This window comes from Hirundo rustica, chromosome 2 (assembly GCF_015227805.2).
Source record: "Hirundo rustica isolate bHirRus1 chromosome 2, bHirRus1.pri.v3, whole genome shotgun sequence".
NCBI classification, from domain to species: Eukaryota; Metazoa; Chordata; class Aves; order Passeriformes; family Hirundinidae; genus Hirundo; species Hirundo rustica.
Genome location: NC_053451.1, coordinates 6,668,256 through 6,693,272, shown reverse-complemented (window position 1 = coordinate 6,693,272; position 25,017 = coordinate 6,668,256). Strand labels below are relative to the sequence as shown.

At 35.9% G+C, this 25,017-nt stretch overlaps 1 protein-coding gene across 5 annotated transcripts in view; it reads left to right on the top strand.

Annotated features, from left to right (window-relative positions):
* Positions 1 to 25,017, top strand: part of CADM2 (cell adhesion molecule 2) — a 582,226-nt gene that overhangs the window by 101,802 nt on the left and 455,407 nt on the right. For 2 of the 5 annotated variants that reach the window (XM_040055582.2, XM_058419325.1), the window contains one exon: positions 5,898 to 5,968. The exons of the other annotated variants lie outside the window; for them this stretch is intronic. In XM_040055582.2, coding sequence (XP_039911516.2) covers positions 5,960 to 5,968 — 9 coding nt within the window. In that variant the 5' untranslated portion in view covers positions 5,898 to 5,959. The remainder of the gene's footprint in view (positions 1 to 5,897; positions 5,969 to 25,017) is intronic. 5 annotated transcript variants of the gene reach the window in all.

The window sequence follows — 25,017 nt, the reverse complement described above, 5'->3', positions numbered from 1 at the left end:
CCGTTAGCGGAGGATTACTTAAAAGAGGTTTGTTGTTAGGGATGTGTCAAAAAATAAGCCTATGAAGATGATACTTCAAGAGCCACCACCCATAAACTTTAACATGTTTTATTTTTGTCTTGATTTGAAATGTTATATGGTAAATAATAAACTCAGGAAGAAAACCTGGGCTCCCTTTTAATATTTGACTTTAAATGCTGCCAACTTTCAGAGAGCAAAACCAATTGACTTTCTGTGTCTGTTTGGTGTGGTGCTGATCTCACTGTGGTTGCCACTCGACTAAAGGTTGTATTCAGTGATACAGAGATCTTTCAGCTATCAGATCTGGTTGTGTTTTGAAGAGTCCCTCTGTAGCACTGTGTGTGTGTGTTCATCTAGCAGTGTCTGAATATACATGAGCTCTTTTATATTTTTATATTGTAGAGTGTGTTTCCAAATAGATTTGACAAAAATGTGAAAGCTTTGATCAATACTTTAATTTTATCATATATATTTGATCTTTTGATAATTGCAATTGCTTTCTAGCATACTCATATCCATATTGTGTAATAGATGAAAGAAGCACATTGTGTTTGGGAAAGAGCGCAAAAATAGCCTTGTATCTCTGAAGATTCTAATGCAAAATATAAGGAGCTAATTATTCACACAGTTGTTTTTCTTAATAATTCTGATTGCTTTTAAGCAATTCTTGGAAGGAGTTTCAATGTTTAGACAGAGTTAATGTAGCTCAAATGCAGAACTTTCGAACTTGGAATGGGTTTCCACTAGAGTTAAGTTAGAAGTTTTTATTTTAGATTTGTGTTGGTTTGTCTTACCACCTTGTAAAAATTAGATGAACTGTCCACAGAATGAGTTAATTTTTGTTTCTGTCGTTGATCACTGGCTTCTTGTGCCATAGGCAGATCACCAAAGTGAAGCTCATTTGTCATGGCCCACAGCAGGCTCTGGCTTTTAATTCTTGGTCATGCACCTCAGCCCTGCTTGAGGAGCTTTCCGGCTTCTCAGGGCAATGGTCTGAGAATTGATGCTATTCCTATTGATGCTATATTCCAGGGATTCTGATTATCACATCAAACATGACAGTAGTTCTGTTGTGTATCTTTATTGGTGATTTACCATGTTTCTGGCACGAGTGAAAGAGGCACTACATCTGTAAGGCACTACACCTGCTGTTTACTCAAAATTCCTTGTCTAGTGTTTGATAGAAAATACTTAGCAGTTAATGAAAAAATCCCATCCTTGCTACTTGTTGCCATAAAAATTAGTGGTACAAGCAGATGAAATCAATAGTTAAATTATGCTTGACCCAAGATGACGTGCCAAGAGATAATATCCATTTTGGAAGAGCATTGGTGTGTGGAAGTTGTGTGAAGAATGTCACTGCTCAGCCTTTTGTGAAGGATGTATGCTATCTAGGACAACTAAAATGATGTTCATTTGTCTTTAAATCATTAAAGTTTTCATTAAGCTTAATTGCACTGGAAGTTTGAAGAGTCTGTACAAAGATAATTAGAAAAGAAATGTACCTCTTAACAATTTTTTGCAGTCTTATAAAGAACTTATTTCAATTAGTTAAATGATTTCTTAAATATCTAATTGACTAGAAAGTTTTGGGAATTAACCTCTGCCATTAATATGCAACTGGCACATCATTTTTCGTATATAGATAGCTGAATTCTGGCTTTAGGTGTACACCTCAGCCTAAATTCTAGATCTTTCGACAGTTGAAGGCCACATAACATGGAGTATTTTCTGTTTAAATAGATTGCATTGTCTGTTGAGTAGGTAACTTTTTATGTCTTTTGCACTGAGCAAATGTTTACAGGAGGTACCCTAATGTTTTAATGACTTCTTTAACTGCCACTATACTTTATGGGAAATTTAAGTTTATAGATTGGTACTTATAGAAAAAAGACAAACAAAACCACACCAAAGAAAACCTCTTTGGTTTTGACCTAAGTTACAGCAGAGAGGGAATGCTGTCTGCCTTGCTCTGACATGCTCAGATTTTTATCATAGTGTGATCCTTGTCTTGTCTGGCCTGGATTTTGAGCAAGACAGTGTCGCTAGAAGATGGTTAGAAGCAAAAAAAAACAAACTCCCCCCCCCCCCCACACACACACACAAAACAAGCAAACAAACCCCCTAAAATCCTACACTTTAAGAAGATGCCAGTTTTTTTGGCAACAGCTTCGAGTGTTGTTCTTTAACACTGCGTAAGTTTACTTTTGGATAAAAGTATTCATGTAAAACTTAAAGGGACTGTGTTATTAGAATTAAATATACATTTCTTTGCTATTTCTTTTAAATGCTCAATAATTATTAATAGTGACCTTTTCAAAATGATTTTCATTTCCTTTTAAGGCAGTAGATGTATTTGACTTAAGCTGTTTCAAGTATCCTTTCATTTGAAAGCTAGTTGTAGATCTTCGGGACTGGAATTTATCATGATGGCAATATGATTAACTATGGTTGTGTGCATCTTCAGTGAAATTAGACAAGCAGTATTTACTTACACACAGGAATACAGAGAAAAGTGCTAAATAGTAAAAAAAAAAAAGTTTTCAGACAAGTCATGGAATGCATCTCTTCTCTCTGAAGAGTAGCACAGACACAATTTTGTACTATCAAAGTTGATTTTATTAATTTGACTGTTTTCCTACTTGCCAGAGAAGGAGAAAAATAAAATTAGTGATTTGTGTCGTGTTGTGACCCCTTTCCCCCCCCTTTCACACTCAGCCACACAATGAATTAAAATTTTGATTAAGAAGACTGAAGTTCAGCCAGCTCTCTGGAATTTTTCCTTCCTGATAAGTGCTTTTGGAATGACAAGGCTTTTATATGGTATTCAAATTAAAAAATATGTGGACAGTCAAAATTTTAATGTGTAAGTACCCCACACTATAGCAATGCAATTGCTGTGCCTGTATAACAGCAGCATGGTAAATTTTCTTGATGATCTTTAATTTCTGACTATTTCTACCTGACTACACATATTTCATATATAGTCCCACATACATTGGAAAGTGAGTATAGAATTAAAAAATAAATTTGAGGTGTAGTTCAATTCTTAAATTGAAGTATGATTTGATTTAGTCAGGAGCAATCATGAAACAGCAATTGTTTTGGCTATCAATATTGTTCAAGACAGTCTCAAGGTCACTTTAGCATGTAAACCATTTTATTCACTATTTTTGACTAATGACTACAATTTGCTGTCACATTAATAGTCTGACACTGGGAAATCACAAAAGCATAACGTTGGAAAATGTAGTTGCTTAGATTTTTCACTGTTGCACTGATGTAATTTGAAGGACTTATGAAAGAATTTAATGTTTTTTGTGTCTAAATTACACTTCTGTAAAGCAGTTGATCTTAAAAGTGATTTTTATTTAAAGCAATAAAAACATCTGCTCCTAATAATATTGTATCAACAAAAGCAATATAGAATATATTAGAATCTCACAAACCCTTTCTTTGCTGGTGAATGACTTTTTCTTTGCCCTTATGGAAACTGGATGTAGAGCACACTTCATGGTTTGGTTTCATAGTAGAAATTTGATGTTTAGCATTAAACCATGTGGCAATGGTGAATAAATATTTTTAATGCTATTTACATTGATTTTCAGTTGCTTGTTTAGGAGAAAGCTTTGTCTTACTAGTGCTTTATGCAGCTGCCATGAGTTTTTAATGTTCTGAAGTTAGGTAAGCATTATCCTTCCAGACTTAGATTACAAATATTGCTAATTTGGAATACAAACTGGAGGAGGCCACAATTATGCTGGAACTGACAGCATTTGAAGGACTTTTTACACATAGTATTAAAGAAGTTATAAGCAGTAAATAGATGGTTTATGGGTGCCAGGTTAGTTACCTGATACATTTGGAAGTTCCGCAGCCATCAGCAGAAATTAATCCTCTCTGCATGAACAGGGTTAAGTTTTGTGCTCAACTGGATTACCTGTTAAAGTGAGATACTCAGGACTTTATTCCCTGCAGTTTTAAAATTTGCTTAATAACTGCTTCAAGTTGTGCCAGGTGAGTTTCAGGTTGGATATTTGGAAAAATCACTTCACTGCAGGAGTGGTTAAGCATTGGAACAGACTGCCGAGGGAGGTGGTGGAGTCACCATCCCATGAAGTGTTCAAACAGTGAGTGGATGCAGCACTTCATGATGTGGTCTAGTGGTCGTGGTAGTGGTATTCAGTTGAAGGCTGGACTTGATGATCTTGGAGCTTTTTTCTTAACCATGATGTTTCCATGATTCTCTCTTGGACCTTTAGCCATGCATTTTTTTTCTGCAGTCTCTTCTTTAAATGGTGGAATGGTGTGGACCTGATCTCACTGTAGACCTAACTTATGTACTTAGGTCTTAGAACTTGAGATGCATCATTTTGAACCTCCTTAAAGATTATCTATTGCCCTGCAGGACTATTTAAAATCTGTTATGAAACATGATGTGTACTTTTTTGTATGTTTACTACACTATTCCACTCAGCAGTTATGCTCTGGAAAAATGTAAAATAAAAAGGAAACTGCTTTTCCTAAACCTTGGATGTGTAAGAGCCAACAGTGACATTAAGAGCTGCTGTGATATAAAATTTTGTTAGGTTATCTGCAGTAAGACAGTCTAACCTTCTGTTCATAATATTTGCAAGTTTTTTTGCTGAAGAATTTCTACAAGGGGACTGTGTTTGTACAATGAAGGATGGCAGGGGTAAGCCAGGACCAGTTTTAACAGTCCTCTCCACACCACTGGAAATTCTTGTGGATTATGCTAAGCACCAAGTAATCCTACTTGGTCTGGATGACTTTGCACCTCACTGTCACTTCAGCAGTCTGGGTGCTAAAGTGAGATTTGTGAGTGGCTCTTCATGCGCTGAAATGTGGAAGTGTGACATTAATGTCACCTGAGTGGGCAGCTGGGATGCTTTGGGGTTTTTGTGAGTGACATTTCTGAAGGACTGCATTTGAGATTGCCTGTGGTTATGACTACGCATCCCACTAATGTGGAGTAGTTAGGTTTTTCATATATGCTTATTTTCTAGCAGCTTCTGTTTTATTACATCCTTTGAAGAGTAATTCATTGTTACATCTCCCAAATTGGAAGGCACAGCCTTTCCTGAAGCTAATGCAATTTTGTGTAACATCTTATAGTAAGTTACTAGTGTTCTTGGTAAAGGTTTTTACTTTTTTTTTTTTTTCCTATCTATTGTAAACATTTGAGATCCCAGACTTTTTTTAACACATGTATCTTATGTGTATACACTGATGGTGAAAACTTTTGTTCTGATATTCATAATTGCTTTGTGTTCATGCTACTCATTAATAAATGCTGAATTCATTACATCTCCAGAAGAACATATCGTTGTTAATACTCATTTGGAATTATCTAAAACACAGTGTGTTTACTATTCTGCTAAAGAAAGACTACAATAAAATATATAAACATGCCAGTTCAGAAAAGTTGTCTAATTTTATCAAGCAAAACTTTGGATCTTCTGCTGGCTTCACCGAATACCTTGATATAGTGATTATGATAGTCACAAAAGTTAATGACCTTTGAAACTGTGTTCTGTTAAAATGTTGCTTTAGGCAGTGTATTTTGAACTCAAAATCTTCATCCGTTTTGGTTTTCAAAGATTTTTGTTGCAGCAGAACAGAATTATGTCAGTGCTCCAGCTGAATGAGCTGCCTGGATTTTACAGAAATGCGACTTCTACCAAGTTGTTGCTTTGTGATCCACTTGGCTGTGAAACATTTCCATCTCCATCCTTTTAACTTGAAATTAAAGATATTTTAATTTAAAAGTCTCGTGAACATGTACTTTACAAATTAACCCTGTCATGTTCCTCCTCCCACCAAGTGTGTTTATCCTGTTCTCTTCTTTTTCCTAGGTGAGTAACTGAATGTTAACAGAGTTCCTGCTTGCCAACTATGCTTATTGCTTTTCTGTAGTATGTGGAGGGTAAGTAAGAAAGAAACTGTTTATTATTTTTTTTTCCAAATGAGCACACAAGCAAAAATGAATACTTTATAATAATTCCTGCAATGGCGTTTTAATCCTCATTGGTGTGTGTCACAATTGGTCGCCATATTAACCTGCTATAAAAACATGCAAAAGATTTGAAAATATATTTTTTATGGGGAAGCTTGGGTTGGCTTGGATACTCAATTTAACGGAATTTTCTGACTGTTGTATCCTGTTGTTTAAAATATGTGTATAGGACAGGCTTGCAAACTTTTAGAGTTGTAGATGTGAAAATGGTTTGTGTAGGAATGAGTGTTCCATGAAAGACTAAAATTCACAGTCATGCAAACTAATTCAGAAAATGATTTTACAGATTTAAATAACTGTTTTGGGCTTGTGGCTGCAAAACTTATGAACAAACGTGTTGTATTTTGAATTTAATTAATGTGCTGCCTTGTCTTTGGAGTTATATTTCCTCTGCAAAAGTTGTTAGGGGAAGAAAAAAAAGTTTGTACGTTAATACTCAACTTATATATTTCTTAGTTGGGATTTGTATCATTTATGTTTGTTATAACTGAAAAAAAAAAAATTCTCTGGAAGACTTTTAAACAAGGTGGCTTGCTTATGCTGGATTTACTTCTTATCAACCACTGAGTGTAGGACGGGAAAAACTGGCAGTCAAGACTTTTGCTGTAATCCCAGCTCTACTGGGACTGGAATGCATTGTTCAGCATTACCGGCAACTCCAGTGCCAACAGTTGTTTACATTGGAAATGTCTGTTTTATCAGTCACAAATTACCATTAATAGAAACATAGATGTACAAAACAATACATTAGAACACTTCAAACTCATAAAAAATTGTTCTGACTTCACATAAGTTGGAGTTTATTTGCATGGTAGTTAAAACAGTTTGTGAGATTTAAAATTTGTCATACTAATTTAGTGGTGTGGTGGTGTGGTGGTTTTTTTTTTTTTTTTTTTTTTTTTTTTTTTTTTTTTTTTTTTTTTTTTTTGTCTGAAAGTGTGTTGACAACATGGATGCTTAAATTGTTAAATGCCCGGATGATTTAAATTAAGGAAGGGAATATTAAAATACGCCTCGGACATGGTTTTCTAGGGAGCCTGATATGTGTTCTACCAGTAATGATTTTGGTAAAGCTGGAAAGGATTCATTCAGTTATACCTGTATAATGGTATTCAGGAAACATGAGAAGGGCATGCTTCTAGGAATTGAGAATTTTGAGGGGGAAGATTGGGTTTGAACCTGAGAAACTTAGAAGCTTATTTAAAAAATGCTGTGTAGTCCCATGTGATGCATATCATGTGTATAGAAGGATATTTGAGTTGGGCAGAGAGCACAGAAGTGCTCAATAATCATGAATTCAAAACCTCAAGGCAGAAAATTAATATTAAAATGTAGTGACTGGGATAAATTCAGGCTACCAGAGCCATTTTGTTATGGCTTTCTTATTTGGGCTCCACTGCTATTTTTGTCCCAGCCATGGCTTACTTGATTGTTACACTGTTAAACTTTTCTTTTAAATGTTTAAGAACAACTTTCACGAAGGGTTGGAGAAAGGTTTTAGAGATATTTTGTGTCTGGCTTTATCTTCCTAGGTAGCTGGTAACTTTCCAAGAACTAATAAAACAGCCTCAAAGTTTAGATGTCTTGCAAAAAAAATAAGTTGTGTTTTCCTCTAACTTGAAAACTTTGTTTTTGTAAAACTTAGGCTATGAAATATTAAACTGATTACTTCAGTTGAAATACAAAGAAGACAGTGATTAGCTTTATGCAACTGAATTGAAATCTTGATTTTGAGGGTCCCTAATTCATCCCATAGGAATGTCTTCAGTCATTTTTATTATTAATTTCTTTATCCTTCATTTGGTGATTCCTTAATAACTACAATATATAGAATATGGCTGGAATCAAAATTGATTCAAAGGTGACAGTAGTTTATAGACTTTAAAGGTATTTTTGAATAACTTCCATCTGCCTGGGTACTTAAGTCTACCAAATGAAGTAACGGAAGTGTGATTTATTGTCTGCTCTCTTAGCAGTTCTGTTCTTGGGAGCGAGTCACAGTTGCATGGATCTTATGAACAAACTTAAAGCAAGTTCACCAAATGAAATATTAAGGCCATGGATTTATGTTCTAGGTTGGATTCTCTTTAGAAGCATAGCTTTGAATATGGTAGTCTTGGAATAAGAAAATTAATAAGGAGCAAAAAGCTTCCCTATTCTGTGAGTAATTGCTAACATAAAAGCAGGGCTTCAAAAAGCTTGGAATTTTTTTTCTGTCAGCATTAATTAGCTACTGGAGAATCCTCTAATATTGTAAGAATAGATCTGAATATTGGTGGTTTATTCTTGAATATAGAATAGACTGTATTGATCTTATATGCTGTCTAGAAATAATGTAAGTTGTGTTTAATAAAGTTGAAAAGCTAAGCAAAATACACTGCAACTTTACCATAGATATGTTAATAAACAATATTGGGAACAATCAATTACAAAATAACAATGCAATTTTCATTTTAAGTAATTACTAAATGTGGATGAGTACAGTGTGTCATCCAAATATAGAATGTTGTACATAAGCTGAGTTGCATTTTATAATAATAGTTGTCTTAAAAAGGTTCTCCAAGAATATCTTCTGATGTCTTCATTAATTACATCAGGTTTGCTTACATACTAAAATCAGTATGAGTAAGCTTGCATTACCAATTGCAGCAGTAATAGATTTTTTAAAGTATTGGAGACACTTTATTGCACTATTTAAAAAAGAAAAAAGACAGTTTTAACTCCCCACCCTCCCTTTTTTTTTTTTTTTTTTTTTTTTTTTTTTTAAAGCCAAGTTGCTATTTCTTTCTAGTTTACATAAAGCTTGGTGTGAACACTTCATTGGTTTGTAGCTAAAACTCTTAGATCTTTGTTTCTATAAACAGAGCATATCCATCCTTCCATCCTACTGTTCTTTTCCCTCCTCTCCCTGACCTTTAGGCTTGGCTTGTGGTATTAATTGAACCATAAAATGCCTGAATATGAGAATAACTAATGAATACAGGAGCATCTTCCTAAATCTTTTGATGAGCAGATTTAAAATTCAGCTGACACAGAAGCAGGCATAGCACTTGCTATCAAAACCCAGAGGCATTGCCAAACTGCACAATTCCTGAAGTACCTCAACAATTTGAGCAGTCAGGACCGTGTCTAGTGAAAAAGGTGTGTCTCAAATATACCTTCATAAAGGATTTTCTCATCTGTGGGTAATTTTAATACTTCATTATTTGCTGCAGCTGGAGATGAAATTTGAATTTAATAGGCTTTTGAATGCTGTGACGGTGCCTTGTTTTATTCTGACTGAAGGTAAACGAAACTGAAGAAATAATGTTTTGATAACCTGTAACTTGTTCTTTTCCTCTTGGAGCTAGGTTTTTGTTGATTTTATTTTGTTGGGGGGTGATTTTTGTGTGTTGGTTGGAGGTTTTGTTTTTTTCTCCACACTACCAAACAAATGTTCATTGTACATTTAAAACAAAGACTTTCCCTCCCTCCCCCTTTTGTTCCTAAGGCAAACAACTTCTTTAGAATGCCTGCATTATACTTCAAAGCAAAATAATAGAACAGGAAGTCTAACACTTCAGACTCGATAGTGTTTTTTTTTTAATATATGCAAGTGCTACTAGTGGAGCATTTTTGAGATCTCAGCAATTACACACCAAATTATTTATTCAATAGTATCTGCAAGTCCTGTGAGAAACAAAGTTCAGTTTGACGCTTCTCTGTTTTACACACTCTGTAAGAGACAATTTTGACACCAGTTCTGTTTGGGTATCCCTAAATAAAAGTTGTTCTTTGGTTATATTTTTTAAATGCTTTTTGGCTAGTACATGCATGTACGGAAGAGGGGTTTTGTAGAGTGCTTAAAATCAGATTTTCTTCCTGTAAATTGCTGCTTTGTGCATTTAGGGTTTTGTTGTTGTTGTTGTTGTTTGGTGTTTTTTTGTTTTGTTTTGTTTTGTTGTTGTTTTGGTTTGGTTTGTTTTTTTTTTTTTTTTGTTTTTTTTAATTATCTTGCATTTTTGTGTATACACCAAATGAAATATGGTAGCACTGGTAATTCACTGTGTGAGCTAACACACCTCAGCTTGCAGGTGGTTTTGTAGCTTTCTGTTGAAAGGTGACAAATCAGCCTTTAACAGTGGCAAGTTTAAGCTGCATGGAGATGAGCTGTTTGTGCAGTGTTCTTTATTTATGTGAAGTTGACTCTGTCTGGAGTTTCACGTGCGTGGATGTAAGTGACCTGAGGGCAATCATGCTGGCCTGGGAAACACGGAATAGAAGACCTAAGTGCAGCAGACTGATCTGAACAACAAACTGAGGTCTGAGCCATTCAGACCAATTGAAGGGCTGAAATCATGGCAGTCACAAAGGGAAATGAGTCAGCTGATGGATGGGATATGAGTCTGGAAAGATGGGACATCCAGAATGACAGCATGAGGACTGGAAGTAAGCAAGAGCATCAGCAGCTGGGTTAGGAACAGGGCTGGGCACAGGGATGGATGTGACAAGGATGAGAATCGAAGTGCAGAAGGAGAGACTTAAGCCAAGTGATGGACTCTGTAAAATAGGGAATGAGGCAGTTTCACATACTCGAGGGCTTGGGAATTCCTCCAAGGTGGATTCTGACCAGCAGCGTGGGATTACCTGACCTCCAGCTTGTTCTCAAGTGGGCCAGGCAGGGGAAAAGAGCATGCAGAGTTGAAGTTTGAAGAGAAGAATACAGCTTGGTGTTTATAATGGCTCTGCTGAGAGAATTCATGTTTGTTGGTGCAGTTTTTTGCATAGGTATATATGACACTAACTATTTTTCCATACCAAAGCTATCATGTAATGACAGCATGAATTAAGCAGGGTAATTACTAAGAGAAACTTCACCAAGATCTGTCGTGACTGCAGCATTTTTCTATGCACCGTATGGGAGGTGTTGCTACGGGGCATGATGCACTTTGTGATCTGCAGCTTAATTAAACATCTTGTTATGTTTTTGTTTGATTACTTACAGCACAGAAAATATGTTATGTGACCTCTAATATAAATAAAATAATTATCCTTCCTTCAGATTGCAAGATGGAATCTAGGGCAGGAGTAAGGTGATAAAAAGAAGACAGGGAAAGGAGTATAGCGAGGTGGTATTCACTGGAAGCTAAAAGTGTGTGTTGATAGAACTCTTGATTTGATGTTAAAGAGATAAATAAGTAAAAATCCTTGAGGGTTTTTTTGTTTGTTTGTTTTTAATTTCAGAAGTTACATGTCTTCCAGAAGACAGATATTAACCTGGTCCCTGTGTTAGCTCAGGAAAGGCAGCAGAGCAATTAAGCTGCCACGGAATATCTTGAATTGAAGTTGCTGCTTGTTCTTGCAGATAACCCTAGTCCAGTTCGTGCTATTTGTGAGGGTAGAATGAAAACTACTGATTAATGGAGTTGCCAGAGGGTCTCTCTGTCTACCTGGATGCTCTTATGCTCTTATGCTCTTTCACATGGTGCTCATACTTTTTTTTTTTTTTTTTTTTTTTTTTTTTTTTTTTTTTTTTTTTTCCTTTTTTTTTTTTTTTTTCAGTGGAGAGAGATACAAAGCCAAACTGTGTGACTGATAGGCCTGTGCTACTTAGGTGTCTGCTCAGTGATGGTGATTGAGCTATTTGCTCAGATTCCTCACTCCAGCTTCTTTCTATTCTGTTTTAGCTTTCATCTAGTAAAACCCATTTTATGTGTTCTCAACTGCCTCCCATGCCTTAGTTTATAGGCATTATTTAGTTGGCTTTGTTTGTCTTTAAGGGTTTTTTCTTAAAGGAAGGAAGTATGAATTAATCTCTTCTGCAAGGAATGAGAAAAGACTTATTTATGTCCAGAAATTTCATTCTGTTCTCTTTTTGTATAGTTAAAGGCATGTGAAGCCCCATAGGAAGATGGATCTGATAAACATTTTAGTAGTTTCCTTATTTGTGTGGTGCGTGGAAGCTTTGAGACAAGTAAAATTTTTCAGGAAGTGCCAGGTGCTTCAACAGGAATGAAAAGGGATTTTCAGAGAATGGTCGGCAATTTCAGGCAACCTGTGTGTATGTGGAGACCTAAGATTTTAATGCTCTTCTGCCTTCCTCAGAAGAGGAACCCAAACATGGTTTTCCTAAATGCAAGATCAAGATCATGAGCACTGTGCTGTTAATGCTGGTGTGAAGTACTTTTGTCTGTGCTTTTGGACAGAGATTGACCAAATCTAGATTTAATTAGAGAAATATTTTTCAAACTCATATGCTTTCCAAATAATAATGGCAGTAAAAACTATTAGACTTCAATAAATTATTTATTTTTATGAAAAAGTAATGATTGATTCAGTTCTTATGTTCCAACAGTGGTAGTAAAATTCTGCATGGAGTTTATCTTCCTATCTACTATATTATAGATACAATGTGTGGAGTGTTCTAAACCTCTTGGCTTTTTAACATCAGATCACTTCTTAAATGTCTTTTACTCTAAAAGTATTTTTGACTTTTCCATACCCTTTTTAGTTGCTTACATTGGTGGTTTTTTATTTTTTTTTGCCTTCCCCTCCCCCCCAGGCTTGTAACCATTATCTAAAAGTAGAAAACTAAAAGCAACATAATTTTGTCATCCAGGTCCCTGGTTTCTTACACATAATCTTTTCTAAAAGGCAGTTAGATATTGTCTTGCTCTAAATACTTTAAAAGTATCTAGTAATCATGACTGTAAACCCATAGTCAGTGAGATGAGCTTTAATTTATTGGCAAATCAATGACATACTTACATTATGTAAGTTACTTTTTAGGCTTATACAGCTTCCAGGAAAAGAGAATAATGAAAATGATTATTCAATATTTAAAAGAAAGAGACCTATGCATTTTACTTATGTGCAACAGACTTGTTTAAGGTTCATTAATTTTTTTTTTTCTCTGATACATTTTGCTGGGGTTTGTTGGTGGGTTTTGGCTTCTCCCCCCCCCCTTTATGTGTCAGGTGGCTTTACTGACTCTTTTTGTTCCTGCTAAATAACCTGGATGAATGGCATTGTTTCACTTACTGCTATTTTAGGGAAGTAATAACAGGTTTCAGATATGATTGCGATCTCTTGAATATAGTCCATTAAGCAGCATGAAAACCAGGGCCCTTTTTGATAATATTATGTATGGTTTATTAATACAATGTCACCCCCTTTTTGTGAATATATTCAGGAAAAATTGTTTTGAACTCATTCTGGTTGAATAAAAGTCCTGACATAGCTTCAGATGAATTGACTGAACTGGATTCAGCCTAATGAACTCCTGAGGTTTCATGGGACAGATAGGCAAAAAAACTCAAGTGACTCCATGTCATTCCAGTTTGTAGTTAATTTGTATTATTGTACGTCATATGCTTACAATTCTTACTGGTTGTGAAGTGAATTATTACTCCTCCTTGTAAGGTAAATGATTCTAGACATTTCCTGGCTCTTCATTTAGATGTGCACTATTTCATTTTTGTCTTTGACATGACTGCACTTGATGCAGCATTATAAATTTATATATTGGAAATATATTTTCTTGTGACATGCTGTAGCCTCTTAATCCAGTGTCTATATTCTATGTTTGCTGTACAAATTCTGACACATACTTTCCTAGCTTTCTGAGTTCCTTCTTTTATGCTTTGTTACAACGATCTTTCTATTGTGTATTTATCATTGCTCCCACAGCAAATTTTCATTTTCCTTTCTCTTCTTCTGTACATGGTGACTTTATTTTTCTAGACTGCTTTGTAGTTTCAGCAGACAGTGAGAAAAAGTAATTGAGACTTTGATCCTACAGTAAGCAATTCTCTCATTCTTTGGGGGGAAAAGTGACTCAGTATAGGATAAAGCTGTATAATATTACATTTATTTAATGGGTTAAGTAGTGCTAAAATGTTAACTGTGGTAATACTAAAGATTAGTTTTAAATTTTTAATTATTAGCTTGCTTGGTCCAATGTCAACTGCTATCATACATCTATTTAAAAAAAATATATTTCAGCTGTAACAATAATATTGGGACAGTTGGAAAGTCAAGTCTATCTTGAAATGTTTCTTGTCACATTTTTGAGGCAGAGGTGATAATTTTCTGGTTTTGATTGTTCTAGAATGTAAGACAAGTCTTGCTTTTGAAGGTCTTCTGGGTAGAAAAAAGTCACAATGAGCTTTTTTTTTTTTTTTTTTCCTGATTAATGATTGCTTTCTTGAAAGTAGAATAAGGCAAATTCATAAAAATTAGAATAGGAAGATGTAGTTTTTTATTTATGCAGTCACCTCTTGGCAGATTTGCTTGGGTACCCAAAGCTTAACACATGTTTTTTACTACTCACTAGAAGCCAAGGCACAGAGTTGCCAAGATCAATCCATTTTAGGGTGCAGACTGATTATTTCTCTAGAAGTTAAATGGAGTTCTTTAAAATGTCTGCCACCTTACTGGTGATTAGCATCTTTGCAGCTGAATTAACAGGTTGTCTGAATTTTGGTCCTGAAATCAGAGTACGGCTCCTGGCAAGTCCAAATCACTTTGTCCTGAGGTGACCAGACTCAGTAATGAGCATCTGGTGCACTAAGTTTTCAATCATCCCAGCTTGCTGTGCCAGAATTCATCTTTCTATGCCCTTAGTCATTGATTTTGCTGGGCTTTCTGCTCATTGACTCATGGCAGTGTTCCAGTAGAAAGTCTTGACTGGCTAAATCAAAACCCTTTTCAGAAAGGTAGTCATGGAATGAAAAGATGAAGAAAAGGAAAAAAAAAAAAAAAAAAAGAAGGGGAATCTGTGAGAGGGCGAAAATGCCGGTGTTAAACTCCAAATCGGTTTCAGAGAGGAGCAGAAATCAATATGAGCTTCAAGTACTTGAAAAACCTCTGCATCCCCATCTGGTTTGTCTGGACTAGCACAAAAGTGCCAAAGACAGAACAACTCTTCCTCAAATTCCAAAAGATGACTGAGTGACAAGAAGGATCCTCTGCCTTCCTCATTTTAGATATGTTTTCATCAGTGCCAGCCACGAGTAATTTTTTCTGTTTACATCTAGGACAAAATGCCACATTCATAATATGCAAAACCCATCCTACTCTTTCATCCCCTGACTCATTACTTATTTTTTGCACACTTGGATCACGGATTTTTGCTAGTATGCTGTTTTCGTTACAACCACTTTTCTGTTAACACAAACTCAATGGTTTCAATAGAAAAAATTCAATCTGTCCTCTGAATGCTCATGGAGAATTTTGAGAAATGCAAAACTAAATAGCACAGGTTAAGATCTAGGCAAGATCTCTGTAAAGTGAGTTTTTCTACCAGCTTTGACAAGACTGTGCTGTGCATTCACCTCACGTGGCATCTCAGATAAACGATACCTTTCTCGACTGCCTTTTCTTTGAAATGAAGATTTACTCCACAAATAAAGTCAAAGGAGGCTGATGCTTTCCATGCCGTAGTGAACTCTTTAAGCAGATTATTCTCTTATGCTGTGATAATCTGTTTTGGATGAGATATTCAGTAAATAGTCTCTAATGCATCATACATTTGCTAATGTCAAGTGGTTTTTCAGCAGTTTGGGTTTTTTGTTGTTGTTTGTTAGGGTTTCTGTTTTTGTTTTTAATTGGGCTGTTTTTCTAGTAATAGTTGACTGTTTCTAAGATCACGAATGTGCTCTATATGACCAAGATATGATTCAATCTTAATTTTTGTATAAATGCCTACTATTAATTTGCGTATTCCTGCTCCTGTGTTCTGTACTGAATGCATTGTCTGCCATCACAGGAAAAATCTCAGTTTTCTGGGACATTCTTACTTAGGAATTGCACTATATTTGGAAATGTGAGGGAAACTAATATTCTTAAATCAGGCAATTACAGAATTTAGCCTATCACTTATAGAAAAATCTTGATTTGTGGTTTTTTTTTGTTTTGTTTTGTTTTTACTTATGTACATGTCTGTGGTGCATATGTATGCATAATGAGTTATACAAAGCATATTTTTTTAAGAGGGTTCTCTAGTCTCCTTTTTCACTCCTAGTTTGATGTTCTAAACTTACACTAGCAGCTACTAAAACACCTCTTATGTTCCTTGAAGTTGGTTTTGTTTTGTTTTTAGTAAATGAGAGAGAGAATGAAGCTGGATGGTTTTGCAAATGCTGTGTTGAAAAGATTTAACAAAAATAAAAAAAGAGTTCTGACTTTTTGTAACTTCAACATTGTAGCAGTCACAGTTGTACTTCCACTCCAGTGCATGAAAGAGTTGCTGTCCACTACACGGACTTCTCAGTTTCTTAAAAAGCTGAGAAAACAGTAACTGAGTGGCTACTTCATGTAAGCACTTCCACGCACTACACCCAGGGAGATCGTTCAGAACGCAGTGAGTGCTGCAATTCCTTTCAGGTGTCTTCATTTAACATCCAGCCTCAAAAGATTCAAGCAGTTAGACACATCCCTCTGGAATTAAACTTTTTATATACAAATATACAGCCGAGACCTCTTGGTGACTTCAGGGTACATTTAGTTTTGGGTGAGTTGGTGCTGTTACAGTCTAAAAGTTGTATTATTTGCATTGTCTGTGAGAGGACTTGTATGTTGGTGGCTACACACTGAACCTCTTTTTCACTAATCATCTGAAAGGAACTTGCTTCAAAGACAGGTGATCCCTCTGATTTACAGATTCTAAATGCCTGGGGAGTCCTTAAGTGTCGTGGTCAATATACCTCAGTGGCCTATGGTTCAGTTTGTGAAAATAAAGGGATGTTAGGACAGCCTGAGGTCTGCTGACTCTGTCTCCTCAATAAGCTTTGTTGTATTTGGGAGATAAAATTGTCTGGAAAAATGCCTCGTAAAATGTCAGAGGTGCATTGAAAGGATTCATCCGAAAATTGATCTGGCCCCAAGACTTGCTTGTTCTCCCAAGGTGGGAAGGAAGCCAGATTATATATTGTTCTTGCAGAGCAACTTATTTAAGAACAGCAGAGCTCTGGTATGTGGGGAAGTTAATTTTCAAGTGAGAAATTTCTCAAGAAATGTTTACCTCTCATGGCTACTGAATGTAGTTTTAAGCTCCTAAGATGTGCTATATTATAAGTAATTGTTCATAAGGAAGAGAGTATAAGGGTATAACTAAGAATTTTCAGTACTAAAGCGGCTGAGAGCCCTCTTTCTAAAGAATAATAATGTTTTTATTGAGCAATGAAAATTATTTCTGTATGCAGAGCATAGGCAAGACTTTATCTGCTCATTTTATCATTCTTGGAGATCCAGGTGTTCTTGGTGGTCTTTTTTTAGCAGCCCACATTTCCATTAAGGAAAGCAAAGGAAAACTTCCTATCACCCTGTGCCCACAGTCAGTACTTGAGGCATACAGTGCTTTTACAAGCAGTAGAAAATTTGGCTGAGGGGTATTTGCCTGTGGAATTTAAGGGCTGCTCCAGAGTTGATTGATAGGGAACACAGGGAGCAATAACTGGAGTTGTAGAGGGAGGTAGCTTGAAGACCACTCACTGTCGTGCTCAGCCAAGGTGTGTCTGCAGCTATTCCAGATGAAGGAGTTTTATTCAGAAAAGTCCCTGGAACACTTGCAGTTCCTGAATCATCTAACGTTGGCCTCACTCTGGTAAACCCTTGGGAAATCTAATTGCTAGCAGCTTCTTCGAGGTCAATATTATAGATTGCTTTTTACAGAAAGATCAAGGAAAAGATCAAGCTGTACTCCTTGTTTGAAGATGGGAGGGAGGAAGGACAGGTAGGAAAGGGCAGGGAGCTCAATAAGAGCATGTGATCTATGCATTGGGGTACTGAAACAGCTTTTCATTGTAACCTTGTATTTGATTACGGTGCTTCAGAAGTAAAGCCCAGGGGTGAAAACAGGATGGAATGATTAAGCACCAGCTCTGTTAAATAATTTCCCATGGAGAAAGAGTTTAATGGTAAAACATTCTTGTTTTATTATGCAAACAATTTTATTTTTATTTTCTGCACCAAACTGTATTTTCAAGCTGAGTTACTATAGTTTTTAATTAAAAGCAATTTAGATCTTGTTAGTTTTTGATGAAGGGACTCTACTGTGTAAGTTCTGTTTGATGTGGCAAACACAGGACATACATAGATGTATCGAACACTTTGAAAATTATGATACCAAAAATGAACCATATCTCCTTGTTATAAAATTATGAGGAATAACTTATTCTACAAGTCAGACATGGGCTTTGTGTCTTATTTTCCAGTGTTTTTTTTTCATCTCATCTGAGTTTTTCAGTCCATTTATTGTGGGAGTGTTTTAAATAACCATATGGTTTGAACACACAGTATTGAGCAGTAATGGCAAGCAGATAAAGTGATTATGCAGCACAGATAAATAAGGCCACAGGACAATGTTTTTTAGCGTTACATTGTTAATGAATGCCTTTACTGCTTCTTATCTGAGGCTGGATTAAAAGGTAAACCAAGCAGCAAACTGAAGATATAAAAGAGATTGCTTTGCAGAATTTGTTGGCCGATTAAGTATTTCAAGAATAAAATATTAGTAGATAAATATTCCAATTTATATAACTAAAATGCCAGAATAATCTTCTGCTTAATAGAAAAAAAAAAAAAAAACCCCACAAAAAAACAACAACACCAAACCAAAAACCTAGTTGTGATATCAAGAGCACAGACTTTGAGTTTTGCAGCATGACCAGGCAAGCTTTCAGTTGGATTCTAGTAGAATATGTCTGAAGAATTCCAGAAAAACTTGAGTTTCTAAACTCTGTTTTCTGTCTGAAAAAGAGTACTTGTAGAATGGCTTGATAGAGCATAGAGAAGGAGGTTTGTGGGTTTTTTTTTTGTTTGTTTGTTTGTTTTGTTTGTTTGTTTTGTTTTATTTTAGCTTTTATGGTGAGATAACAAGTTGATATAGATTAGTTCACATTTAAGGAGACAATTCAATACAAAAAGTCTAAAGTATAAATATAAAGTATAAGTTTAATACTAAAGGGTTTTATGGTCCATGTGAGAAGGCACTAGGCAACACAGCAACAGCACTGTAGTATCAGAATTCTGAAAGTATGCTTTATCATTAATAGTTTTGATTGTCACTGCAGTTTTGAGATAACTAAATTGCCACTGTCTGGCAATATCTGGTCTTTTTTGTCCTACAATCCAGCCTGGAGTTACTACTGCAGCAGCTTCCCCTTTGCAATGAGGAGGGGAGTGAGGGGTTGGAGACAGATCTGATGCTCTGGCATCTCTGCCTGCCTGGTGCTGATTTTTCCTCAGAGTTGTGTCCCTCTACATGTGTTCTGTGTTTGGGACTGAAGTCCTGAGGTGGGAAGGAAGAAAGGAGAGGAGGGTGGGGTGTGATGAATGGGAATGTGGTGTTGGAGAGGTGAACAGTATGAAACATTTTGTTTTGCTTTTCAATTCAGCGTTTGGTCAAGACCTCACCTTCATTTTTTTTATGCTGTCTGGTGGAATTAGAGTCTGATGCTCCTCCTGAAAACCTTCAGAATTTTTCTTAATATTGAGGTATACCATCCATGTTCGTGAGCTACAATGAATTAAAGAACGTAAAGTATAGTTTTTTCAGTTTGCACCTACTTTGATTTGGGAAACGTAAGTCCTCAAGGAACTCGAAACGAGCAAACAAGTAAAAGGTGATAGGTTTAAGAGGGTTCAGGGGACATGTCACCACACCACACCTCATCAACGCTCTACAATCAACTTTATTAAAGCCTGAAAACTAGAAATGTAATGGGACAGCAAAGAGAAAAAGCACAAAAGACCATCATTGGTGCCTTGGGTCCCTGCAGAACCAGGACCCCATCAGGCAAATCAGAGCTCATTTTAGCAAACACAAGTGCAGAGGTGGATCTGCTCTGGCAGAACCACAGGGGAATGCAGGCAGGAGACTCCAGTTTTTGTACAGTTCCAATTTCAAGGGCTTCCCTGGACGTTTGCTATGCTTTGCTTTCATAGTTAGCACTGTGCTGTCTTGCCATCCCAGGCTTGATAATATCTTTACTTGAGTGAACATTTTTCTATTTGCCATTTTGTTCCAATTATCTCTGAACGGTGCATCTTAAATAATGCTTCTCTGTAAGACAAATATTTTTCAGGTACAGTGATCTGTCAAAAAACGTTAGGATATCATAGTGTAAATTTTATCACAGGTGTCTTACATCCTGGCTTAACTAGTTTAGCATTTATTGTGCTGTAATAATTTCCATTTTCTGCTTGTTCAAATAAGCTTTTGTGTTTCATGCACCTAAGTTTTGACTGACACTGGATATTTACTGTAATATGCATTTTGATAAAGTATAAAGCAATTAGAAGGAAGATGACACTTATGAGGGAAGACAAGTAGTTTTCAGTAGACAATATCATTTATCATGCTTTTATTAGAAAAAGATAGAAAAGCTGTGTACAGTTCTGGACTGGGGGCAGTGGAGTGTAGAACCATGTGCCCCTGTCAAATTGATAGAGTAAAGATGTTGAGGAAGATAATGGAAACTTTGTATTCAGTGAGGAGTGGAATAAAGAAACCATTTCTAGTAGTTCTTCAGCATTGATTTCCTTCGTGCATTAGGCTTAGATCAGGACTTGCACATAATAAAGAGAAAGTTGAACAAATATGGAGATCCTGTTTGGAAAATGTCGTTAGATGAAGCTGATCCTTCGGTGCAGAGGCATCAGGAAAATATTTAACATGGAAATTTAATGCAGGTGATAACTACAGCGGTGATAACACAAAGGAATAAGGTGCAGGCAGTAGCACTGATAAAATGTAAAACAGTGTGTAGTGGAATAAATGGTCCCGTGCAAAACATATGGTTCCATATTTCTGGTTTGACCTTATTGCAAGGAAAAAAAGCCACGAAATAAACCTACACTTCAGCTGTAGCAGTTCATAGTGGTTCTTTATTTGGGTATGTCAGTTTTCTTCACACCTGGCTGTACCAGTCATACGAACACTTACATATTCTACACCTGCTCGTACCTTGCCTTTGCAATCACCGTGGCAGCGATGGGTATATTAAATTAAATTAATCACTTAGCAATTTTATTATGCAACCTTCTGAAGCTTTAGCGTACTGTAATTTTAAAGCAGTGTCATTATGGTTACATGCTAGGGCATTTTATGTTCAGTTTTTACGATGCCTTGGTATTCATTATTTGTAGTTTAGGGTTGTCCTGAAGACTGGATGTTACAAGGCTTTGAACAGGAACATAGGACCACAAGGACTTGGAATCAGAACATCTGAAAGCAAATGACAGAAAAATAAGCAATCAGAACAGCTGCTGCTGTAATGTGCAAGAATTTGCTGTTCCTGCATCACGTTTACATTATTTGTAAAACATTAGGTTGCTATTAATTTTCACTAGTTTTATTAGTCTGGGGTCAGGAATGTTCATTACAACAGAAGTGGTGGTTGCTGTAGCTTAGAATAACTTAGAATTTCTGAGAGTCACGCAGTGCAGATATTGATCAGTTTGGGATGCATTCTTCTATAGAAAAAAACGTGTGAGTTGGTGTGTAAATAGAACAGAAAATCACCTTAGTATTATGAAAAGTACTATCTTTTTTTCACCAAAGGGCGGGGGGCTTGAAGCAAGATTAGAAGACAAAATTGCAGGTAGTGGGAAGAGAGCTGTTCACCAAAACTTGTCTCTAAATGGAAAAGGTTGTAAACTATAAAAGGGAAAAAGAAAAAAAAAAAAAAAAAAAAAAAAAAAAAAGGAAGTTTTCATCAGCAAGTGATAATAATCTAAGGGTGAAATAGAAGTTGAATTATTCAAGTTTTGGTAATTCTTCTGAATTATTGGGTTTTTTAGGGAAACAACTCAGCTGTATTTTTGTAATCTTTCTTTTCCTTTTCTATCTTTGTTCCCCTCTCACACGTGAAAAGATCTTTTAAAAAAAGTAGGAGACAGCAAAATTATCCATAATTCAGTTTGTTAGTATGTTCACTAATGGATCTATTTTTATGTTGTTTATTTCAATCTGACATTGGAGGACATAAGGTAGAGAGTGGGATGGTCAGAGGAGTTTCATGAATGTCTTCTCTTCTTTAGCCCACTATTTAATAAATAAACACATTGTTTGGTTCAATCTGATTCTGACAGCCCACTTCAAATGGTTGTTACCCATCAGAAGTTGCAATTTAAAATGTCTATTTACCTCATTTTTAGACCAGCTATTTTTTTTTTCCTGGCTTCAAGTCAGAATTGGGTCCTGTCTCACTTGTATACTGGTTTTCTTCTGCATTACTTTCAATATTTGCTCTTCAGCTTTGCAACATTTTTTTCCATGTTTTCACATTTTGGCTTTTAAGGTTTCTTTTCTAAATTTTAATGGAAAATTATAATGTTTCTAATAACGTTCAGATTACTACAAACAAGCACTATTTACAACATAGCCTGTAAATGCAAATATCAGAAAGAAGGAATTTTCAATTAAAAATCTCTCATTTTAACAGAACTGGTTGTATTATGGTAAAAAAAAAAAAAAAAACCAAAACAACCTGTTTCCTAGCATGCTTTTCACTGTCTTGTTATGTATTCCCAGTAATTAGTATTTTGTCATATGCTAGGGTATCTCTTTATGTATGTTTGCAGAATGGAAAAAATTAGCAGCCTAAATCTAATTAGTTCTTGTATCTAACACCTACTTGAAAAGAAATTATTTTATGTTCAAAACAAGCACTGAGAATCAGAAGCCTTTTAAACATTATTATGAATCATGGCAATGGGACAAAATATTTGTTGAAGATGTGATACAAATTGTAACCAAGTGGCAACACAGTAATGGGATCCAGTATGTTAGCCAGCAATATCCACTTTTTTTTACACTATAAAATTATTTTTTATTAAACGCCTTTTTTGCATTTCAGCCCTGTGTTTTTGTTTATCTGTTGCTTTAGTAGCATGACTCTTCCGCACTAAAGGTTACTCCACAGGAGATTTATAAGGTTAACCTTTATATAAGCCTAACTTGTGGAAAAGGTATTAATTTCCCAATTAATTAAAACAACCAAAATATACTACGGAATAATACTTCATACTTCAGGTGTTTTCACTGAATAACTTCTCGGAATGTTTCTTAACGTTTCCATCAGGGATGGCAGTTGGTATTGTTGGAGTACTAATATGTATTGAAGAGTAAAGTATGATAGAAAAAGGATGTTTTATAGGACACTTGACCTGATTTTGATGTGCTTGAGATACAAAAAATCAACTTCCTGGAATTTTTCAGCTTGCAAGAAGGGAGGACTTTCAGTGTGCAACTGGGGGGACTTGTTAATAGTCATTCAAGAATTGATTCAGTTGCCAACAGTAAGCAAAACAGCCAGAAACAGAAAAGCAGAGGGAGAATGGGGCGAAAGAACTAATACAATTTTGTTCTTGTAGTAATACTAGCTTTTTCCTCAGTTTAATCACTTTTATTGGCAGGCATAATGTGTTGCGATAGTCTGAATACAGTGTGTCAGTTGCTTGTAATGCCCATTACACCTGTCACAGTCTTAAATTTGAGCTGGTAAACTAAATGAAGTATCCTTTGCATAGGTATACAGGAAAGTTAAATAGGTATAAAAAAATTTAGAACATGGGAAAAGGAAGGCAGACATACTGAACTGTGTTTTGTTTAGTTTTGCCCAGAGGAGGGGAGTACTGAGTTGTTAACAGTAGATTCTGTAAGAGTTTTAACAACTTAATACAACAGCGTTTCTTACTGCTGAAATATCTCCCCTTCCTTGATTTGAGGGAAGGTCACTCTGACAATCATTTTGTTCTCTGAGATTTCTGAACTTTATCTGTTTCCAAGAAATTGGGTGAAAAAAGTATTTGCTGGTCTCCAGCGAGATGTCATTTGGCTTTTTTCTTTTTGATTGTTTGTCTTATTTTGATTTTTTTAAACTACCAATTGTATTTTATTGGACTCTCCTCTTCTACTTACCTTGTGTTCTTCTACTGGGCTTTTTCTAGCCTGCCATGATCCGTATTGGATTATGTTATTTTTAGCCTGAATGTTTTATATTTTTAGCCTGAATGTTCAGCTAAAGAAGCTGAGGAGATGGCAAGAGGAGCAACATTTTTAGTAGGATGAAGAAATGGGTCTCTGTCCTTGTGTGTTGGGTTCTCCTGGAGCAGTAGAACAAAAGGAAGCTGTTCATGTGAGCTTAGTAATTTCCTGACAAATAATGAGAAGTTAGCTCTCTGATGTTCAGCAGAGCATAGTGTCAAGTCCTGAGCTACTTGTGACTTGTACAAGTCACAAATGTTCCTTGCCACCAATCTTGGTGTGAGTTGAACTTCTCTTTCTCAGGGGAACCATGTCAGCATATTCGACCTAATTGTTATTTGGAATTTAGACTAGCAGAATGCTTCATAGGACTTGAGCTGTTCCTTTATTAGTTTGCATAAAGACCGGTTACTTAAAATTTGCTGTTGCTGATCCATATTTTTGAGCCTTGTATTGGCAGAGGTGACTGAGATAGGGCCCTCTTAAAATAATTGTGAATATGCAGGTAGCAGTGTGCAGTTGTGAGAGACATCTGACTTGAGGTATTTCTGTCTTTATTCCACCAGCGTCTGAATTTGTTAACCTGCCAGAACATGACAAGTTCACTTCCTTCCCTTCTCCCCATTTTCTCCTGCCCAGCACATGTAAACACTCTTTTCATGTGTTGTTGAGGAACAAGTGGCTTGAGAATATTCCTTGTTGTAGGCAAATTGCTTTGTGTTTCTACTTGTTTAACATAGTACAGACATGTATTTAATGGCAGTTTTTAATGGATTTGGGTAGCAACACAAACTTCTGGAGAAGGGAAAGGGCTGACTCCTTTCAATGTGAGGAATTGATAGTCTGGATTTGAGGAGGGGAGAAAAAGTGACTTTCATATCTGTGCTGTCAATCTGATCACATTTGCAGTGGGTAATGAGTGACAGTTGTTACCAGCTGATGGCTGTGTGGTGACCTGTGTGAAAGCAGTTGCAATCGTGTTCGATTT